This window comes from Mustela nigripes, chromosome 6 (assembly GCF_022355385.1).
Source record: "Mustela nigripes isolate SB6536 chromosome 6, MUSNIG.SB6536, whole genome shotgun sequence".
In the NCBI taxonomy this organism is placed as follows: Eukaryota; Metazoa; Chordata; class Mammalia; order Carnivora; family Mustelidae; genus Mustela; species Mustela nigripes.
Window position 1 is genome coordinate 67,642,554 of NC_081562.1, and position 21,985 is coordinate 67,664,538.

General features: G+C 37.7%; 1 protein-coding gene across 3 annotated transcripts in view; it reads left to right on the top strand.

Moving 5' to 3' along the window:
* The window catches only part of ITPR2 (inositol 1,4,5-trisphosphate receptor type 2), a 496,325-nt gene that overhangs the window by 313,995 nt on the left and 160,345 nt on the right, over positions 1–21,985 (top strand). For all 3 annotated transcript variants that reach the window (XM_059402747.1, XM_059402745.1, XM_059402746.1), the window contains exons 38-39: positions 20,745–20,853; positions 21,385–21,572. In XM_059402747.1, the coding sequence (XP_059258730.1) occupies positions 20,745–20,853; positions 21,385–21,572 (297 nt within the window). The remainder of the gene's footprint in view (positions 1–20,744; positions 20,854–21,384; positions 21,573–21,985) is intronic.

The window sequence follows — 21,985 nt, forward strand, 5'->3', positions numbered from 1 at the left end:
ACAAAAATCTTTAGTATTGGATTTTGGTACTAGTTTTTGGATAGTCCAGGAAGATTATTTTCATTAGTAAATGATACAAAGCTTCTGGGGTTTTTGAGTTATTTTTTCCCTATAGTTTCCTTTTTTCTCCTAAATGCATAGGTTAGGTTCTTTTTTCTCTTTCTCTTGTTCTCTTGCTGGTACTGGAGCAAATTTGTTCAATCTGAGTAAGATTTTTATGGACCCTGTTTTTCACTGTTCTTTTAGGTATCTTCTTACTTTTGATAGTGCAGAATAGGTTACTGAATACTGAGGTAGAAATTAATTTGTATATTTGCTAAACTGTTCAGAGTTTCAGACAGTACTTTTCTACCATCTTACTTTTAGTTACTGGGAAAATACAGAAATCGTGTTCTGTTTGAAGGCTGTCTCCCCACCCCCAATCCCCCAGTCTATTGTTATAAATCCAGACCAGGGTAGATAATCATGTTTTGCTTGAAGAATTAATTGTAGTTTAGATGTAAGTTGTAATTGATAATTTAAAATGAAAAATTTAAGGTCAGCTGTTCGTGAAATCTTATTTCTTTTTGGTTATTGTTAGTAACCAAGGTTAAAGTAGCTTGAATTAAGATGAAAAGTGAAGCTTTAGAATTAATTTCTTTTTTAAAATACAGTTCTCAGCAACAGCCAGAAAATAAATGAACTGATGTCAGTGTTCCAACAGCATAACTATCGTACGGTGGCAAGTTCCTGGAGCTGACAATTTTCAAATGATAGTAGCTGGTTATATAAGTCACCCAAGATGGCTTAATGTACTATTATTTCCAGACAGAATTGGAAATAACACATGCCAAGGCAACAGGCAGTCAGACGAAAACATAACAATTTACTTTCCAATAATTATCATCACCTCTAGCCAGGCTGGAACTTGATTGATCCAGGACAGAGGAATATCTTTTGTATGGATTTATTTCAAGCTCCAAAATATCCTGACTGTAGCCAATATTCCTATTAATCATTTTCTGGACTTTAATAGAAGAAATGGTAATAATCACTGCATTCCTCATATATCAAAGTAAACTGATACAAATTCTAGCCACTACAATTCACCCGTTCATTTGTCCTTTTTCTTTCCCCTTTCCCTCACTCTTTCTTTTTCCTCTCTCATTTAAAAATTACAGTTAGCTGGAAGTCTTCTTTTTTTACATGCAGGCCGATTATACTAAGGAATTTAGCTCATACTTCTTCCATAGCTGGTAAAATGATACAAAAATAAAAGCAAAATCTTGCTTCATATTGTGTGTAAGTATCACATTGTGCTTGGGGTATAAAGTTAATTGAGGGATTTCTAAGTACTTTCAGTGGTGTGTTAATCCTTAAGCTAACACCGTGGAAGGAAAATATTTTCAGAGGTTCAAAGGCAGGACAAACGAAAATGGACAAATGACAAGGTTGGTGGAAAATAGCTCAAAGCAAGTGTTTGAAACAGTTGATAATGTCCATGTGGCCTGCAGTCAGGTGATTTTCCTTCTGTGTGACTTTTATGATACTGGATCTACTCAGGGACAGTCACAAAGGGGAGAAGAATGTCTGTGTGTGTGTGTGTGTGTGTGTGTGTGTGTGTGTGTATGAATTGTAGTAATGGGGATTTGGAGACCATGGAAAAATAGGATAGCAGAGATAAGGCAAAAATGCTGGAAAGACGGAAGGCAGTGACACGTTAAGGGAAACCTGGAGAGACTCTGGTGTTGATAAAATCATATTCCCAGATGACTTCTCATGGCTGCTTCATGACAAGATTGTGCCCAGAGTTGGAATTTCTTCAGACAGTGGTGGGTTGGGGCAAAATACCTTGGGGAGAGTCACAGGTGTTGCTGCTCAGCAATTGCCCATCCAGGCTGACCCACACTGGCTTGTCTTGGTTGAGGTTAGCTCTTGCTGACAAAACAGAAGCCTGGAAACCTCTGGGGCTTCATCTGATACAAGTTTACTTAGGTTAGCATCGTAAAAGTTAAAAGCCCCGTGTGAGTGTTCTGCAGGGCAGCAAGCCTCCTACCTCGCTCCCTGGCAATTCCAAGCCCTAGCTTCCTTCCATTTCGGGGCCCTGCCTCTTCCCAGGCTGTTCTCCCTTTCTGCGTTGGGCTAGAGCAGAGGAAGGAAACACAAGATTGCCACATGGGCCAGATTCGTGTCACTTCTGCTTGCCTTCAGTCTGCTCATCCTCATCTGTCACGCCCAGCGTGACAAATCGACCAGGAAAACGTGAGGGTTAAGAGGATGGTGAAAAGAAATTAAGAGACAAAGAGATGGGGGCAGGAGGGACTCTGAGGAGGATGTCCAACAGTGCCGATTTTATTCCACATCTTACAAGCATTTATAAGGCAGACTACAATAGGAGGAGTAATATATCAGTTCCTAGTCAGATGACCGCAAGTTCCTATAACAAGTTTACATCAACTACAAGCAAATCTCGTGATGCCAGGTGGTCTCGGCTAAAGCCATTAGCAAGACAATCAACCAGGGAGTGGGTTATGGGCAGTACAGGAACAACAAGGACCAACTAAGAATTCATGACCCTGACCACATTGTTCCCTTCTGTAGGGAGAGTGTGTGGGAAGTCACGTAGGCGAGCGCACGACGCATAGCACAGACCCTTTCTCAGTGTTACTCCACTTTCCCGTCCTTAACCTTGTCAAGCTGTCCGGACTTTGAGGGAGACACAAGTCAGGGCCTGGTTTGATCCTCGACTCCAACCATGCTGTAGCCTCCGTCACTCATCCTGTGGCCCCACCTGACTGCGCAGAAGATGGGGTCATGCAGCCTCGTTGGGTGCAGACGGAGAGGATGTGATGAGCAGCTGGCCGGCCTCTACCTCCTCTAGCAATAAACCAGGGGGTGATTCCTTTACTGTCTTGGGTTGTTCTTGACAAGTTACAGGTCGGGACTCCCTGCTGGTATCTTTAACAATGGGTGTTTTCCATGAACGGTATGTTGTCCGCAGGGAACAACTATAGTAATATTCTCTCTTCATGGAACTCCAGTGTTAGCATCATGGCAATGTCCTAATGAATCTTAATTCTTACTTAAGCAGAGGCTTTTTGAAATGTAGGATGGAAACGGCTTTCACCAACTTGAGAAATCCCCTGGGCATAAATGCAGTACCCCATTCTTCCTGATGCTGCAGAGGGTCTCCCTGTAAAGTGTTCGTTCACATGCTTTCGAGTGACTAATTGATTCCCTCCTCCACTCATCAAGAAGTAAAACGAGGGCAGAAGGATGTTTTCAGTCGAGGTTTGAAATGAGTTGAAAAGAGTAGCTGAGGCCGAGTGGTACCAGGAGGTTGTTCCAGGTGACAGAAACTGCAAAGCAGATTTTGGGGCCAGGAATGGTGAGGCTACGTGGAAAGGCATCGAGGAGGTCAGCGCTGGAGGAACTGAGGCAGGCGGAAGGGTTAAAGAGGAAGACAGAGAGGGCTTAGTCTTCCAGACTTCATTTTCAGCTAGAGCGGCCGTACAGAAATTCCCTTCCACCCTCCCAGTGTCCAGTTCTTGGTACACTGGTCCCACACGTGTCCCAAACATGGACACACATATGTTTATACATTGGTCCCAAAAGTGCTTCCCGGGGATGACTTTCTGCCCAAAGGAGGTCAAGGTAGGATGAATAGTATTTATTTTATAGTATGACTTTTTAGGTGATTTTGAATACAAGCATCTGAGTCTAAGAAAAGTCATGAAGATGACAGAAATCAGAGGTATTTGGAAATAAGGAAATGCAGGAGACAGTATATACTTCTAATAAATTATTGAATGTCTGCTATATCCTGGAGATATGTCAATGAGCAATCTATTATACCCCCAAAGCATGGTGAGTGTAGTGAGAAAGTCAGGTACCAACCAAATAGTTGGACAGGGGTTGATTAATTTATTCCCATTACTTAATTGTTCTGAGACAGAAATCCTGAGTGCCATAAGAGGGTGTATCTGGAGGCTAGGACAGGCGTACGCAGAAGATGATTTTTCCCAGGAATGTGACACTGAAGCTGAGACTTGGAGGAGGGGGCTTTGTTGGTGAAGACAGGAGAAGTCATGCTGTGGTGCCCAGTCAAGGCAGCATGTGTTCCAAGACCACTGTACCACGAGTGATGCTAGTAGAGATCTCTTCCACCCTTAAAAAACTGGATACCTGGGGAGGGTATGTGTTTTGGTAAGTGCTGTGAAGTGTGTAAACCTGGTGATTCTCAGACCTGTACCCCTGGGGATAAAAATATATGTTTATAAAAAATTAAAAAAATTATATAAAAAAAAAAACTGGATACCTGGAAGCCACAAGGGTCAGCAGAGTAGGATTTGGTTACAGTTCAGGTGAAAAGAGACTGGGAAAACAGGAAGAAAGTGAGTGATTCAAGATGGTAATGAATAAGAGGTAGAGGAAGAGGGTTGATAACAGTAAAGAAAATTGATTAAAGCGGAGTTCTACTCAATATGCATATTTTTCTTGGTAGAGTTCTTTTTTGTGTTCTTCTACTACCAGTTCCTGCCCCCAATACTTTCAATGATCATTTTCTAATTTTTCAAAAAATTGTCAGTATTTTAACATTTAATTAAAACAAATACACACTTTTCAAAAATATTTGGGAATGGAATAATGCAGTTGTCATATTAGTTTGCTATGAGCATCAAATGAGATTGTGAAATTGTCCTTGTCCATAGTCAAATATTGGTTTAATTGGATGAAAACTTACTGATTCATTTGTCTCCTTTGTTAAAACAAGTTGTGTCCTTTTCCCTCATTCATGTTGGAGCTCATGTAATGATTAGACTAAGTGGTCCAAAGAAAACAGCTACATTTCCATGCATGCTGATTATCTCTTGGGTTCTGGGAATAAATCCCAACTTGATTGCCTAATAGTGGAAGTGATCTGGGGACATGGAAAAAGCTACGGCTCTGACTTTCTCAGTCTTCCTTCTCTAACCTGTTAAAGGTGTGTGGTCAGGTCTTCTCCACAAAGTGGTATGAGAATGTCTTCTTTTCTTATGGAAGAAAAGAAGTGTGTTTATAATGCTTTATTTTGTCTGATTCCACCATGGTTCATGAATAACACTGTGGCTTTTATGCTACATCTGGAAGACATGCAATCTTATTTCATGGGAAGGAGCAAAAGGATGGTGGGTGGAGTAACCTGGTTGTAATTACAGTGTACATTTATTTGGAAAGATCAGCATATTAGTGTGCAGTGGCTCGATCAATTAAACTCAGCTGGAGTAATTCAATCTAGTTGGTTCCTATATAAAAGCTAAAAATCTTTAAAACTCTCGAGGTTTGCTGTAAACTTTATGATGACAGAAGCGCTTTGAATATGTCTGTCCCTCTCCTATGAATTGTAAAGGAACTCAAAAACGAGCCTTTGAAAAATTTTGCCTCCCTCTCCCCTCAAAAACAATAGCAACAACAACGACAAACCCTTATCCATTTATCAGCAAAATAAATTCTCGCATCTTCCTCTGGGAAGATTGGTATTTTTTTACTAATATATTTTTGAAGCATAATTTTTGTGAAGTTATTTATAATTTTTAGTTTCTACACCTTAAGTAATGTGAGGTATCCATGGAAACTGTCTAGCCTATCTTCAGTGCACTGGACTGCCTTCCCACACAGGTCAAGAGACACAAACAGTCCTAGGTACAAGCTCAATTTACTGCGCCTTAGCCATTAGGCAGTTTTAACAAGAAATTGGCTTCTAATTGATACATACATTTTCATATTTAATTAGCAGTTTGAGCCTCTGCATTATACTAACAGATGTAACATTCAAAACATATGCCATTGTGGTACATCTGTTGCACAGATGTACTTAAAGGCAGGGACTTTGTGGCAAATAGTGTTGATGTCTCTCAGCTGCTCAGTAAGAATTTGGACAGAAATGACATAATTTTCTTTAAAATATGTTTTTTGAAATTATATAAGGCGTGCATTTCCTCTACCAATCTAATGGATTTATTTTCCATTTCTCTAATAGCTTTATTGAGATATTAATACACCATACAATATTCACACACCCTGCTAAAGTCTACAGTTCAGTGGTTTTCAGTATAGTCACAGATTTGCTAACAGTGCTCACTGTCTAATTTTGGAACATTTTCGTTACCCCAGAGAGAAACCCCATACCCACTGGCAGTCGCTGCCCATTCTTCCACCACTGACTCCTTGCCACCACTAATCTACTTTCTGTGTCAATGGATTTGCCTCTTCCAGACATCTCATATAAATGCAGTGATAAAATAGGTTGCCTTTTATAACTGGTTTCTTCCACTGAGCATAATATTTTCAAGGCCCTTCCGTGTTATAACATGTTTCAGTACTCCATTCCCTTTTTATTGCTAAATAATATTCCATTGTATGGATATACCACATTTTATTTAGTCATTTATCATTGGATGGATATTTGGGTTGTTTCTACTTTTTAGCTACTATGAATGCTGCTGCTGTTAACATTCATGTAGAAGTCTTTATGTGGACATATATTTTTGTTTCTTTTTTGTGTATCCCTAGGAGTAGAATTGGTAGGTCATATGATGACTATTTAATTTTTAGGGAGTGCAAAACAGCTTTCCAAAGTGATTCTACCATTTTATATCTCCAACAGCAATGTGTAAGGGTCCCAATTTTTCCACATCCACAAACTTATTATTGTCTCTCTTTTTTATCTTAGCCATCCTTACAGGTGGGAAATGATATCAAGGTGCTATTTTTTTTTTTTTTAAGGAGAGCAATTTATCATTCATGCTTATAAGTTAACTAAATGCATCCCTATTACTTATTTACTTATCCATTGCTCTTAATTTGTAAGTAAATATGCCTCTTATCTCTATCTATAATATCATTTTCTTTACTAAATCTAATGCAGACCCAACTCACCATGTGAGATCAAAACTTGAGTTGGTGGTGAACTGAAATGTCATATAAAACATGTAGCAATGACAAAGGACAAACACTAAAAACAAATAGTTTGGATATAAGATTCATTCCCCAGGGGCGCCTGGGTGGCTCAGTGGGTTAAGCCGCTGCCTTCGGCTCAGGTCATGATCCCAGGGTCCTGGGATTGAGTCCCGAATCGGGCTCTCTGCTCAGCAGGGAGCCTGCTTCCTCCTCTCTCTCTCTGCCTGCCTCTCTGCCTACTTGTAATCTCTCTCTGTCAAATAAATAAATAAAATCTTTAAAAAAAAAAAAAAAGATTCATTCCTCAAATTTCTGCCAGAATTTCCTCTTGCTGAGAAATAGATATGATAGTGATGCCCCGTGCTCCGAACCTTTATCAGTTTACAATGCCAGATTAAATTCATTCAATATAATATATCTCATCAATTCTAATATGCCATCTGTTATATTACTAGAAAGAAAAAGAACACTGCTAATTGAGCGATAACACATTATTGATTTTGGAGTGACCTGTATTCAGAAATGTTACAATGTGTGTTACAACATTGTTACAATGTTACAATGTTACGATGTGTGTTGGAATCATTGAAATTTAATAGAGAAGGAGGTGTGATGTGAACAACTTCACCTCCTCCACCTCCTCCTCCTTCTTTTCCTTCTCCTCCCCCCCCCCCCCCCTCCCCCCCTCCCCTTCCCTTCACCTCCCCCTCCTCTCGCTCCCTTCCCTCTCTGTCTCCTTCTTCTTCTTCTTTTCCCTTGGAGACAATCCAGTCATCTATGCTTACCAATACCCCCAGGAGTAAAAGCAAGATGTTTAACACCTCAAGACTTGATAAATACCTTTTACAAATAGGCATTAATAACCAGGAGTATAAAAATGATGTATTACACATACACACACACAGAGGAAAAGAAGAAAGAGGTAGTTATTAGTTTAGGGGTATGAGATCAGCAACTTAGGCTTCCCTGAAATGATTTCTTTGTAAGCTTTCTTTTCAGCCTGAGAATGTTCTGTGTTGTTTCTTTAAGAAGCAGCATCAACAGGTAATTCATAAGCCTGTGAAAATTGTGTTTGTAATGCAGATGTCTAGCACCTCAATATTACCAAGAAGCTTTCATAACAACAAATGTGCTTATTAGCACATTATAAAAAATAACAGGTTACTTTTTTAGTGTCCTGGGTTCCAGTTAGGTTCTAGGTATATAAGGTAGTGAAATATATGCTGTGGTGTATGCCAGAAGGAATCAAAGTGATCTTCAAAATCAGGTTCAAAGGACTGTAATAAGTCTACTCAGAGACGTTCTGAAAAAGCCTGCTCCAGAGGTGGGCATTTGGCCTTTAATCACCTCAGGCATCTTTAGGTTTGTTTGAATTCATTCCTCTTTTTTGGGAGGTAATAATTGTATTGGTACTTTGGAATGTTGATGAATATTTAAGGAACTCCTAGTTTCCACTGGCTCTTAATCGCTGTCTCATAGTTTTTTACTGTGAAATTCCTTGAAAATTATGATTAACATGGGACACAATTAGGAGCTTGTGAGGGCAGATAATAGCTTATATTAAATTGGGCAAAATGAATCATCTTATGGACAGTTTGATGCAGGAATTGATCAAAATTATGTCTACATAATTTTTTAATGTCAACAGCAAACACTAAAGAAAGGAAATGATTTTCATTTTATGAAGGAAAAATGAGATAAAATACAATTATCTTTAATTTTTTCTTGTATTAAAAATTATGACAGGCTCAAACATAATATCTTAAAAAGACAACAGTGGCTTTGTATCTTTTTAAATGACATCTCCTAGGGCGCCCAGGTGTCTCAGTTGGTTAAGCGACTGCCTTCGGCTTCGGCTTCTCCCGCTGATCTCTCTCCTCTCATGCTCTCTCTCTCTCTCTCTCTCAAATAAATAAATAAAATCATTAAAAAAATTTTAAATGACATCTCCACATAATAGTAGAAATTATGTGGCTAAGTCAGATCCTGGTATGGATGTGCAGCAGCAAGTGGTTTCTATATTTATCAATAAAGCATAAAAATTCCCATTACAATAGACATAACAAGGAAAGGCCTTGGACTAGACTTTTTAAGTATTATTGAATTCTTCTGCATTAGGTCATATCTTTAATCATGAATTAATATTTTATACTCTGACTTTTCAGAATGTTGCAATTGTTTGTCTTTACTTTTAAGTGTTTTTAAATTTGCTTACTGGATTCCAGCACAACTTCTTTCTTTCAGCCAGAAAACCATAGTTAATGAGCTTGTATACTAAAATTATTTAATATGCAGGTAACATTGAATACATCCAAATATTTGCCAAAGTTATAAGCCATGATATATAATATATATCACAGTCTTTAAGTAGATGACACTCAGAATCAAATTTTGTTGGTAAATGTAGTGATCTCTGTTGCAGAATCATGGATTCATTCATTCACTCAAAAATATTTATTGAGTAGTTGATGAGTCAAGGTTTGCGTAGATGTTGGAGTCAATGACCAACCAAAAAGGGAAAAAGAAAAAAAAAAGCACTCCCTGTCCTTGTAGTGCTTATAGTCTGGTAGAAGGATACTGAGATCATTCAAAGATTGATATAAATAAATATAAAACTGAACCACATGGTGAGGCATATGGTGTTATGAGAGGGTTGAATGGGAACCGACTTGGCGAAGTTGAAGAGGATAACTCTGACATGGTGGAGCTGAGACCTAAAAGTTGAGCAGGAAACTGGAAGTACTAAGCAAAGCCGGAAGTACTGGTATTACGGGAACATCATCCACTAATGTCCTGAGGCAGAAGGGAACATGGTGAACCACTAAAAGGCTTGGGTGGCAGGAGGAAGACCTGGATTGGCTGAGAGAGCCAATGATGATGATAATGGTTCAAGATACATGGGTGCTGGATTCTGGATCCTCACCTAAGCCATGCAATGGATCGTGGTCAATATTCAGAGGGGTGAAAAGCAACAGAATATCAAATGTAGGAAGCCACCACCATTTTGATGTTTAATATTTCATGAGTATTTTCTTTTAATAGAATGTTGAATTCATATGAAATAATATGTACATCATTTTTTACTGTAAAGCATTGTATTATTATGACCTATGAACCCTGCAGCCAAGTGAAGAATGAAAAATTACCCATGTGCTCTGGCCTCCTTTCCAGAGACAAATGGTAGCTCGTATTTTTAATATCACACTAGATATTAAAGTGTGGTGTCTTCTAGGACTTGCTTTTTTCCTCTCTCTCAACATTATGCTTCTAAGATTCATCAAAGCCGTGTGTTGCTGTGAGGCTCTAGTTCATTTGTGTCTGCATCGTATAATATTCTGCTGTGGGAATACTCCACAATTTATTGATCCATTTTCCTGTCAGTGGGTATTTGGATTCATTTCAAGTTTTTTTGTTTGTTTTGTTTTTGTGTTGTTGTTGTTTTTGCTATTGAAGCTAATATGAATGTCTGAAGTATGGTGGTAATATGTGTCTCTTGGGGGCACATGTCTCCCTGGAAATGGGATTATGGGGTGGGAACATATGTTTTCCAGAGTGGTTGTACTGATTTTCATTCCCACAACTGACCCACATCCATTCCGGCACTAGGTTTTTTAAGACTTCTTAATTTTTGCCAATCTGGTGGGTATAAAATGGTATCCTGTTATAGTCTTACCTTGTATTTCCCTAATTGCTAAAAAAGGTCTAGAATTTTTCATATTTATTGGTTGGATGTGTTTCCTATATAAAATGCCAGCTCAATCCTTGTCCACTTTTCTACCAGGATGTTTTTTTTTCATTGATTTGTAAGCATTCTTTCTATATTCAGATATTCTGAATTCTAGTTCTCTGTTGTTTCATATCCCTGTGAATACTGAGTGAAAAATGAATCAGAGGGGCACCACGTGAATATAAGGAGATTAGTTAACGCTCTCCTGATGAACAATCATTGCATGATAATTTTGTAATTGTATTTAATATCTTCTTATATTTTTTATGTTAAAAATATTAGGAACATGTGCCATTGGTTTTCCTACTGACACTGCCTTAAGACAAGTTGCCCTAAATTGGCTTCTGATGAATTCTGTGTGCTGTGCATACATAGGGATGGTTGAAACATATGCATGTATCGGTGTTGTTTTTATGAAAACAGCCTGCTGATCAAAGTGGCTTCAAAGCAATCTTCTACAGAATTAATGCTGCTTTCATTTTCCTTCTCTTAAAAAATTGTAGAAGTTCAGAGCTGGATATTGATGTGAGTGGGTTAAGCTCTGTCTTCATGACCCTGAGCATTGCAATGTCCTGTACCTGCTGTGAGTTGGACAAGTGTTATTTTCCTATAAATGTTTAAAAAAAATTACAGTAACTGTTTATTTAGTACTTATTATAGACTAAAGCTTTTTGGATATAATCTATAATCCTTAAAGTAGCCCTGTGGTGAGGATTTGATTGTTCACAGATGGGGAAATTGAGTCTCAAGGCAGTTAAATAAAATTCTTGAGATCACAAAGCCATGGCAGCACCTAGATCCAAACCAGTTACATTGGTCTCCGAGACATTATCTTTTATACTAAGTACACAGGCTTTCCATGCCTGGAGTTTCATAAATTACATTAATTATGTGTTAAACTGTGCATAGATATTATCTCATTTTAACTCTTAAGAACTTGCTTTGAAATTGTGCTAGGCAGAGCTCCTCATGATTTCATCAACTCCATAAATATTTCTCCCCGATCTAAGGATCTTCTAAATATGTTCTGAATTTATTAAAATTTGGCTTTATATTTCTTTGGTCAGAATATTTGCATTGATTATAAGTAATGCAAGTGTTAGTTTTCTCCCACCGTTTTAAAGACAATTTCTTTCTAGTATATGGGAAGAGGGATGAGGTCTGCTGCCCATCCTCTCTCTCACTGTGTTTGTGGCTATGCGGAGGTTCTCTACAGTGTAGTTCCCTTGAAAACTTCAAGGTCACGTGTTCCTCTCACTGACCTGTGGACCAGCACTCTCTTGGTTCTGGTCAGTAGTTCACAGGTTGAGCTGACAGACTGCACTTAGAACGTGAGACTGCAGAGAAAGAGGAAGGTGTACACAAGGCTGATGAGTGCAGATATTACCTCTTTTCATGTATTGTTTCTTACCTCTTGTTACATCATCTTGTGAAGTGGGACCTGTATATCGACCTTTACTAAATGGTTGTGGAGATGTAATGGTAATCGCAGCATGTGAGGACTGGAGACTACAAGGTAGATAGGACTTTTCCCATCATCCAGGAGGCAACCTCTCCCATTGCCCTTCATTTGTTATTCAGATCGAAGTTGGTTCTTTCCTTTATTCCCGTCTTCTCCCACTCCTGCTTTATCCTCTCATTTTCTCTGGAGCCTCCGGTAGGCTGAGTCTATTACTGAACTACATGCATCACCATACCATCCCTCAGGGACACACTCTTTGCAGAAGCTTTGAAATGACCCCTTGAAATTCCATCCTCCCCCCACCTTTGGTGTGAGAGCACATGTTTGCATTGCAGCGTATTGATTCCTAATCTGTTCAGTAACAAATAGCACTCAGTAGGTTTCTACACTATGTACCAGGGGATTATGGGTTTAACCTTGGTGGTTGTGTACACTGCCATTTGAGCATGATTTGATGAGGTAGTGATTTACGATGTGCGACTCCAGTAGTGGTGTTTCAATAGGGAAATGCTATCCCAAGTTTGTCTGTTTCTTTCATTCTTATTTACTCTTTTTTCAACTCTTCATGTTCTGCAGATCAGATAAATACTGCTTAGTTAGAGAACTAAGCAATCAGAAGCAGAAAAAAATCCATTCTTCAGTACTAGGGGGAGGGATTGCATAAAGTCTCAACCCCTCAATTTCAGCAGACCCTGTATTGAAACCATTGAGATATTTGAGTCTGTTGAGTTTGATATCAGTCAGGATACTTCTTCTAAATCACATACTGAGAGTCTTTTATTATACCCCAAAGAGAAGAAATTGTTTCTTTTACTCCTCACTAGTTATGGGGTACAGAGTCATCCCCTAACACAGCAACCCTGTTTGTCTAGAGGCTAGGACATTTGGTAAACCTGGAGTGATAGCTGAAGTCATTTTTATCTCCAGCATCATCATCAAATTTTTAAGTATCATGTACTGTTTAAATGTTTAAATTTCACAAGTGGAATCAAATGATCTGGTGAGGATTATTTATATTGAGAAACACTGCCATGTGTCTCAACTCTACATATTTGGAAATTCTTTTAGCATATGCTGCAGAATTGTTTTTTGCTCTCCCATTCCCAGTTCCTGACATGTGGTAGAAATGTAGTATGTCTTTACAATGAACATGAAAAAAGGGAAGGAAAGAAGGAAGATAGAAGTAGATTGTCACAGTTGTGTAGGAATCATTTATTTTAACATTTTCCATGGTCTTTTTTTTTTTTATAAGCCCCTTTACTAGAATTGTTGAGACATCCATATGTTTTTCAGGATTATAATAATTGTGTTGTTATATTGATGAAGAGCATCTTGTGAATGTATATAATAACTACTCCTATTAAAGTTCGTGGTTTTCATCTTATGAAAGCTGGGAAAAAGTATCAGGAGAAGGAACTGGCTTTCACTCCTTGGAGTTAGTGACTAAGGAATTCGAACCATTAGATCACTAGATTATAGGACATTGGCCACATTTTCCCAAAGGAGTCCCTTGAAGATGTTGTCGATTATAATGATGGGCTTAATATAATCCCATTTAGGATACAGCTGTTGCAATAATTTATTTGAAATTAAAAACGTAATTTATCCCTGGGGATTCAAATGAGGAAAAGATATCTAAGCAGACATGCTATCATTAAACAAAAAGGTTAGGGAAACACCAATTAGGCTAAACCAAGTTTATGTTAAAATGAGACTATGTGGGGACAACAGGTACACACCATAGCCTCCATACAGATCTTATCCACACTGATTAGTATCTGAGTATTAGTTTTTGAGGGGAAACCCTAAATTAAGCATCTCCAGGTTGCAGTTTTCATTACCTTTTGAATTTCCATTTGAGGACTCAGGTTTTTTTAGGATTCTCGTTGTGGTTGTCATATTTTGATGGTGTCTTCATTATATATTATACAGTGGAAAAAATATTATCATTATACAGTGGAAAAAAATATTACTTTATTGTGTCATTTTTCCAAGGGAAAGGGAAGAAATGTGGAATCAGTACCTCAAATATCACATCCTTGAACTTTTCACTCTTAATGCTATTAATTCCTATTAAGGCAAACAGGGTTGTGCTTTCTCAAAAATCAGAGAATCTTTAGTCCTTTCTAAGACTAATAAATTTTTGTTATTCTTTCTGTCCATGGAAAGCAATAATTTCTAAGCTTGATTTTTGATACATTGGAGTTGGTGCAACAGGAAGTGGCCAGGAAAAAAAATGGTCCTCCCAGATACTCACAAACTGTCAGCATGACTGCCCTGGCCACAGAAGATGTCTTTTTATGGAGATGTTTTGTTGTAACTTCAGAAGGAAGGTGGTTGTTAGTTATCTTGGCTCCATTACATTTAGCACATCTGGGATGTGTTCACATGAAGACATTGGCTAAAAGCTGTGTCTTGTGGCCTGGAATTGACTCTGATATTGAAAAGACTGGAAAGGACATTTCTTGCTAGTTGGCCTAATCCAGCAAGGACACCTTCCATGGGAAGCCCAGTCCGGAATTCATTTTGGAATTAAAGAGTGAGCATAGAAGTCAAACTTCTCAGTGTTGTAGAATTCTTTTCAAGCTGGCTTTACAAATGTACTTTTAGTTCTTTCCCACATTTCTGCCTTGACAATGTTAGCTCCAAGACGATTATTTACATCCTGGCACAAGAATTTCTTCCAGTGATTCCACCATTAATTTACTGGAGTTAAAGGAATTAGTGGAAATGACTTGCCTCTGAATTATTGCCCCTATAACCCATTACAGATAGTACCAGCCACTGAGGCTGTCCCAAGACAAATTGGAACACAGCACTTGCCTCAATCCCTCAAGTCAGAACTCAGTATTTGACAAAAGCAATCATTTCTGCTAAACTTGCCATGGAGCAATAGCTGAAGTTTTCCAGTATTAAGTGCATAACTAAGATGGTCAGTAGAATCTTGTTGCATCTGTACCTATTCTTTGTTCATTTTTAGTGCTGAAGTTTGTCTTTGTTGGAAATTATGGAGTTTGAAGCACAGTAGAATTCATCCACTTTAGTTGGAGTTGTAAGGTCCATTTTATGTAGTGAAGTGTACACATATTAGCTCACAAGGATATAATTCCAAGGATTGATTAATAGTGGACAAATTAGGATTTTCAGGTAGTTTATCATTTATAATTTTTTTGCCATTTTCTTAGTGTATGTATATAGAAATACTTCCACTTTTGTGGGAATAAATGTTCACTTATGTTTGGTATAAAATGAGGGGCTCCTGGGTGGCTCAGTGGGTTAAACCTCTGCCTTCAGCTCAGGTCATGATCTCAGGGTCCCGGGATTGAGCCCCGCATTGGGCTCTCTGCTCAGCAGGGAGCCTGCTTCCCCCTCTCTCTCTGCCCGCCTCTCTGCCTCCTTGTGATCTCTGTCTGTCAAATAAATAAATAAATAAATAAATAAATAAATAAATAAAAATGTAGAAGTGAGAAAGTGTGTATAAAAGTACTTTGTAAACTATCCACTGTTGTGTCACCTGGATAATATTAATACTAGCAGCAATAGCATCAACTCTGCACAACTTAATGTAGCACCTACTATGTGCTGGGAACTGTTCTAAGTGCTTTACATATTTTTACCTATTTAATGATCACAGAAATCCAAGAAGGATGGGTGTAATGACTACTTCGTTTGACAGTTGTGGAACTGAGTCCCAGGGTGGTGGAGTAATTTGCTTGAGATCCCCCAGTTACTATAGGGCATAAAGGGGATTGGAACCCAGGCAGGGTGGCTCCAGAGTTAAGAACAGGGATAGAAGAAATCCTTCCTTCTTTCTATGGCATTCTTCATATTACAGAGTTAGAAAATATATGCTTCTGGCAAAGCTGGAATTGGGTAAGAAAAATAATTTTTAAAAAATTAAATTTCTCGTTTGATTTTGATGTTTATAAATCTGATAAACACCTGTGATTTTATTTTATCTGTCCAAAGAAAATTTAGAAATAATAGCAAATTTGATGCTTATTTTAATTTGATGTGACACTCTTCTACTCTATGGTTGGTTTTGAACAGCTTTATTTTTCCAGCAATATAAATGCCCCTTATAGGGCAGGCATTTTTAAAAACAAAGGATAAAATGCAGCTCTCTATTTATCCTTCTCCTTTTTAAAAAAGACACACTATTGTTTTTATCTCTTGGTTGGGTCCTTAGAGAAATCTGGTTAAAAGACTCCCTTATATAGTATGAAAAGGGAGCTAGTTGGCAAGGACCCAGGGTTCTGCTCACAGTAGGTTCTCTTCTAGATGGTAACATGGACTTGTGCAATTTTAAGAAAAACAGACCTGGATTTTTTTCATGTTTTTCAGCTTTATTGTAGCTGGGCAAATTGTGTCTTACAGGGTTCGAATGAGAAGCAATACATTGGTCTGTAGAGATGAGAAGCATGATTAGTAGAACAAACTGAGCTACCCGTTATAGAAATTTACTACTTAAGTGAAAATATTCTCAAATTTCTCCCCCCAACTTACAACTTCAACTCTGTAGTTTGTGGTACTAAAAGTTCTCTTAGAGCATCTCTTAGAGCTATAATAAGATCCAAAGCAAAAGCCCATTTGACTTCAAAGAAATGTTTTATTTTGTTTTCCCTCCCCATTTGGCAGGATCATTTTTGCCTTGATGAAAATAATTCAACTCAAAAAGCTTACTCTTAAAAGAAAAAAGAAAAAGAGAGATACTTTTTTTCTTATGTATTCTCTAGATTTTCTATTTCTTCCAAGACTGGTCATTACTTTCACTCACTATAGCACTATATGAAAATGTCTTGAAAGAAGAATACAGGAAGTAGGGAGTAATACTAACTGTCTATGTTCTAAAAACTTAATCATCAGTAAATTGAAGTCACTATAAGGATAAGAGCCCCAGACACTCTAAGTATCTATTTCAATTCTTGGCACTGTGACATTTAGGGCATATTTGTTGTGTATAGGACAGCTTTGCTCTGATGATCATATGGTTAGTAGGGGAGATACACATGTAAAGCCTCTTCAAAGTCAACTGTTTTCTTTTATGTGCTTCCCTAGCGCCATATATATGTGCCTATTATGGAAGTGACTTTATCGTTAACACTTTGAGGGGCAAGTTATATCTTATTCACTTAGAATAGTGCCTAAGACACAGTGAGTATCTCATGAATATATGTAGAATAAAGATGGGGGGATAGGACGTGTCCATAAGTAAAACAGAAGGAAAGCTTTTCAGGCAGAGAATAGGATATGTGAGCAAAGCAGAAAGATAGAAAACTGTGGTTGAGAGATCATCACATTGTTCTGTTTGGTTAAAATTTGTGTGAAGAGGGCACCTGGGTTGGTTAAGCAACTGCCTTTAGCAAGTCCCACATGGGGCTCCCAGCTCCATGGGGAGTCTGCTTTTCCCTCTGACCTTCTCTTCTCTCATGGTCTCTCTCACTGTCTCTCTCTCAAATAAATAAATAAAATCTTTTTAAAAAAATCTGTGTGAAGACACTATATGAAGCTACAGTTGAAAAGATAGAATAAGTAGGATTTCAGAAATCATTGTCAAGATGAGGGAGTAGTAGATGAGCCCTCTCAGTGATGTTGAGCATCTTTTCATGTGTCTGTTGGCCATCTGTATGTCTTCTTTGGAAAACTGTCTATTTAGGTCCTCTGCCCATTTTTTGATTGGTTTGTTTGTTCGTTTGTTTTGATGTTGAGTTGTGTAAGTTCTTTCTTAAGTTTGGATATTAACCCTTAGTTGGATATATCATTTGCAAATATCCTCTCCCAATCAGTGGTTTGCCTTTTTGTTTTGTTGGTGGTTTCCTTTGCTGTACAAGAGCCTTTTCTTCCGCAATAGTTCCGATAGGTGATTTCACTTTTTTTTTTCTCTTGCCTGAGGAGATGTATCTAGAAAAATGTTTATATGGCTAATATCAAAGGAATTACTGCCTATTTTTTTTCTAGGAGTGTTATGGTTTCAGGTCTCACATTTAGATCTTTAATGTGTTTTGAGTTTATTTTTGTGTATAGTATGAGTGGTCCGATTTCATTCTTTTGCATGTAGCTGTTCAGTTTTCTCAACACCATTTGTTGAAGAAACTGTCCTTTGTTCATTGCATATTCTTGCCTCCTTTGTCATAGATTAATTGACTGTATAAGTGTGGTTTCATTTCTGGAGTCTCAATCCTCTTCTGTTGACCTATGTGTCTGTTTTGAGGCCAGTACCATACTGTTTTGATTACTACAGCTTTGTAGTATACCTTGAAATCGGAGAGTATGATACCTCCAGCTCTGTTCTCCTTTCTCAAGATTGCTTTTGCTATTTGGGGTCTCTTGTGGTTCTATGCAAATTTTAGGATTATTTGTTTTAGTTCTGTGAAAAAAAAATGTTGGTATTTTGATAGGAATTGCATTAAATCTGTAGATTGCACTACTCATCAGAGAAATGCAAATTCAAACCACAATGAGATATCACTTTACACTGTCAGAATGGCTAAAATCATAAGCACAAGAAACAATAAGTGTTGGCAAGTATGTGGAGAAAAAGGAATTCTTGTGCACTGTTGGTAGGAATGCAAATGGGTGTAGTCCCTGTGGAAAGCAGTATGGAGGTTCCTGAAAAGATAAAAGGAAAAGTATCATATGATCCAGTAATTGTACTAGTGGATATTTACCCAATGAAAACAAATTTACGTGTACCCCTATGTTTATTACAGTATTATTTACAATAGCCAAGATATGGAAGCACCAAGTGTCCATGGATAGATGAATGGATAAAGAAGATGTGGTATTTATATATACAATGAAATATTACTAAATCACAAAATAGAATGAGATCATGCCATTTGAACAACATGGATGGATCTAGAGAGTGTAATGCTAAATGAAATAAGTCAGAGAAAGACACATATCTGGAATTTAAGAAACAAAACAAATGAACAAACAAAGGAAAACAGAGACAAACAAAGAAACAGACCCTTAAATACAGAGAGCAAACTTGTTGTTGCGGAGGGAAGGTGGCTGGGGAGGCGGGTGAAACAGCTGAAGGGGATGAAGAGGACACTACTCTTGATGAGCACTGAGTAATGTATAAAATCCTTGAATCACCTATGTTGTACCCCTGAAACTAATATAACACAGTCTGTTAATTACACTTCAAGACAAAGAGAACAAGTATCATATGATCCAGTAATTGTACTAGTGGATATTTACCCAATGAAAACAAAGTTACGTGTACACCTATGTTTATTACAGTATTATTTACAATAGCCAAGATATGGAAGCACCAAGTGTCCATGGATAGATGAATGGATAAAGATACTTTTTTTTGAAAAAAGTAGAGGAGACCATTCTGTTGTGAAAAATTGAGTTTGAGGTGCCAGTAGAACCTCCAGATGAAGATAAGGCAATCTAAGTGGAAACAGGATGGGACGCATAGGAGAGCTGGGTTGAGCTGGAGCAAAGACATTGGGCAGCCAGTCCACAGAAGGGGGTGTGCAAGCAGGGATCAGATAAAATTGCTGATGGGGAGAGGGAGGATGAGGAGAGCAGCACAACAACTGAGGATAAAATCTCAGGGCTTGAAAGGGAATTATGACCACAGCATGAGAGAAAGAGCAGTGAGGGCCACGTGTCATGGCGCCACGCCAGCAGCAGTTGTGCCTGGGCAGGGGTGTGGAGCGCAGTGCGGGACGCAGTGGAGCCCTGAGTTAGGGTCTTGCTCTACCACCTGCTAGCTGAATGAGCCACGTCTAGTTACCTGAGCTCTTGGGCTCTGGGGTCCTTACCCGCAAGATGGGACTACGCCTCAGTAGTTGCTGTGTTAATTTTGTTATTAAAAGCAGTCTTTAAATAATACCTTAAAATCACTCTCATCTATTAAAATAACAAGAACCAATAAAATGGAAGATTTGGAGTTATCTGTATTTCTTATGTATGTCAAGCAACAATATTGCAAAGTATAGTATTTTTAAAATGTCTTTTAACCAGGATAAGATTGAAGACTTAGGAGTATTTGAATTACATGTTTTAGAAAGGAATACGCTGTCTTTTACCCATCATCTTCTGAATGAAGCTTTTGGAATTTAAGTACAATTCACTGTCCTATCAAGCGTAATTTTTGGAGCATCTGCTGTATATCCACCATTTTCCTATCTCTTAACAAGTCAAGAAACAATAAATGTTGGCAAGGATGCAGAGAAAAGAAAACCCTCTTACACTGCTTAATAATGAACAAATCTTGACTTGTTAATTTTAGCCATCCTGACTGGTATGAGGTGGTCTCTCATTGTAGTTTTGATCTTTATTTCCCTGGGCATCACAAATACCCTTAACAACACTAAGATCCTCAGCTTCTGAGGCAATCTTGAATTTATAGTACGTAAATTTTCCTATACAACCTATTGTGATTTTCCCAGTACATTTTGTTGACATTTCTGGGAGAAGCAAAATCACTATTATTTTCTTGGGAAACATTTGCAAATGTCTGTCTCAGAAAATATCATGCTGTATAAAATTAATTTTTCCACGTCTCGCCATCATTGGTAAAATGCATTTTAAGTGGCATTTTGATGTACTGATACTTCCCCTTTCCATTAGAAAAAAAGAACAATAAGAAACACCTTTTCTTATCCTTTGTATTAGGGTAACACATTAAGAAAAATACTCCTGAATCGCTACTTTAAAGGAGACTATGGAGTTGGTCCGAATGGACACCTCTCTGGGACCTACTGCAAATCTGCACAAGGGGCAGGTAAGACCAGTTATTTTCTCATCATTCTGAGATTCTGGTCACATGTGTTCACACTGGGGTTATGCTAGCATTTTACTGAAAATAGAACAAAACAAAAAATTCACTCAAAAAATACTCTTAAAAGCCATTGTACAAAAATTTGCATTCAAAACACAATTGGTTTGAATATCTAATTTTGCTCTTTGACTCTGGAAAACAGTAAACTACGTAAGTTTTACCCAAGTTTTACTTACATAAGTATGTAAATTAAGGACAAAAATAAGGCTAGTTTTCTTTTTCTGAAGTATTTATTATTAAGAAAAAACACATGGAGTTAATTACAGGTGTCATACATTGAATAGAAAGCTATGTTTTTGCAAACTTTTGACATTTTAAAAAAATCCCCTAGATTCTATTATATTTAATGCTGAAGAGAAAAAATTCCAAGGATAAATAATATTCTTAAGGTCTAAGAATTTCAAAACCTTATGTGTGAATAATGTCTGAAAATTAAGGGTTTTTTTTTTTTTTTATCCATTTTCCTAATCACAGGGAGCTTTTCTGGACAAGATTCAGATAAGATGGGGATATCAATGTCAGATATTCAGTGTCTGCTGGATAAAGAAGGTGCATCTGAACTTGTCATTGATGTTATAGTGAACACCAAAAATGACAGGATTTTTTCGGAAGGCATTTTACTTGGCATTGCCTTGCTCGAAGGAGGAAATACACAGACTCAGGTATCTTTTTATCATGATGAGCATTATTGGTTATTTGTATCTCTTATTTACTTGTCCTAGGAACCAAGGAACATGATATTTTTTTGCTTTTGACTTCTCATGACTATCCGAAAAAAAAAAAAAAAAAACAACCACCCAACAACCCAACAACCTTGTCACATTTTCCTTATAAATGTATTTGATTTACCATAGAAACTACAGACCTTTACAAATTATTCAGTGAAGCAGAACATTCCTTAGAAGCTTCCTTTCTGACATTATACCAGAAATTCTGATTTGTTTAGGGAAATTTTAGGTCTACTTTCAACTGATAAAAACAACATTTTGACTAACCTAAGAATTAAACGTAAAAATAAATAAATACATACATGCCTCCCACCATCTTTGGCTTTGTAATGGATTTCAGTGCTATC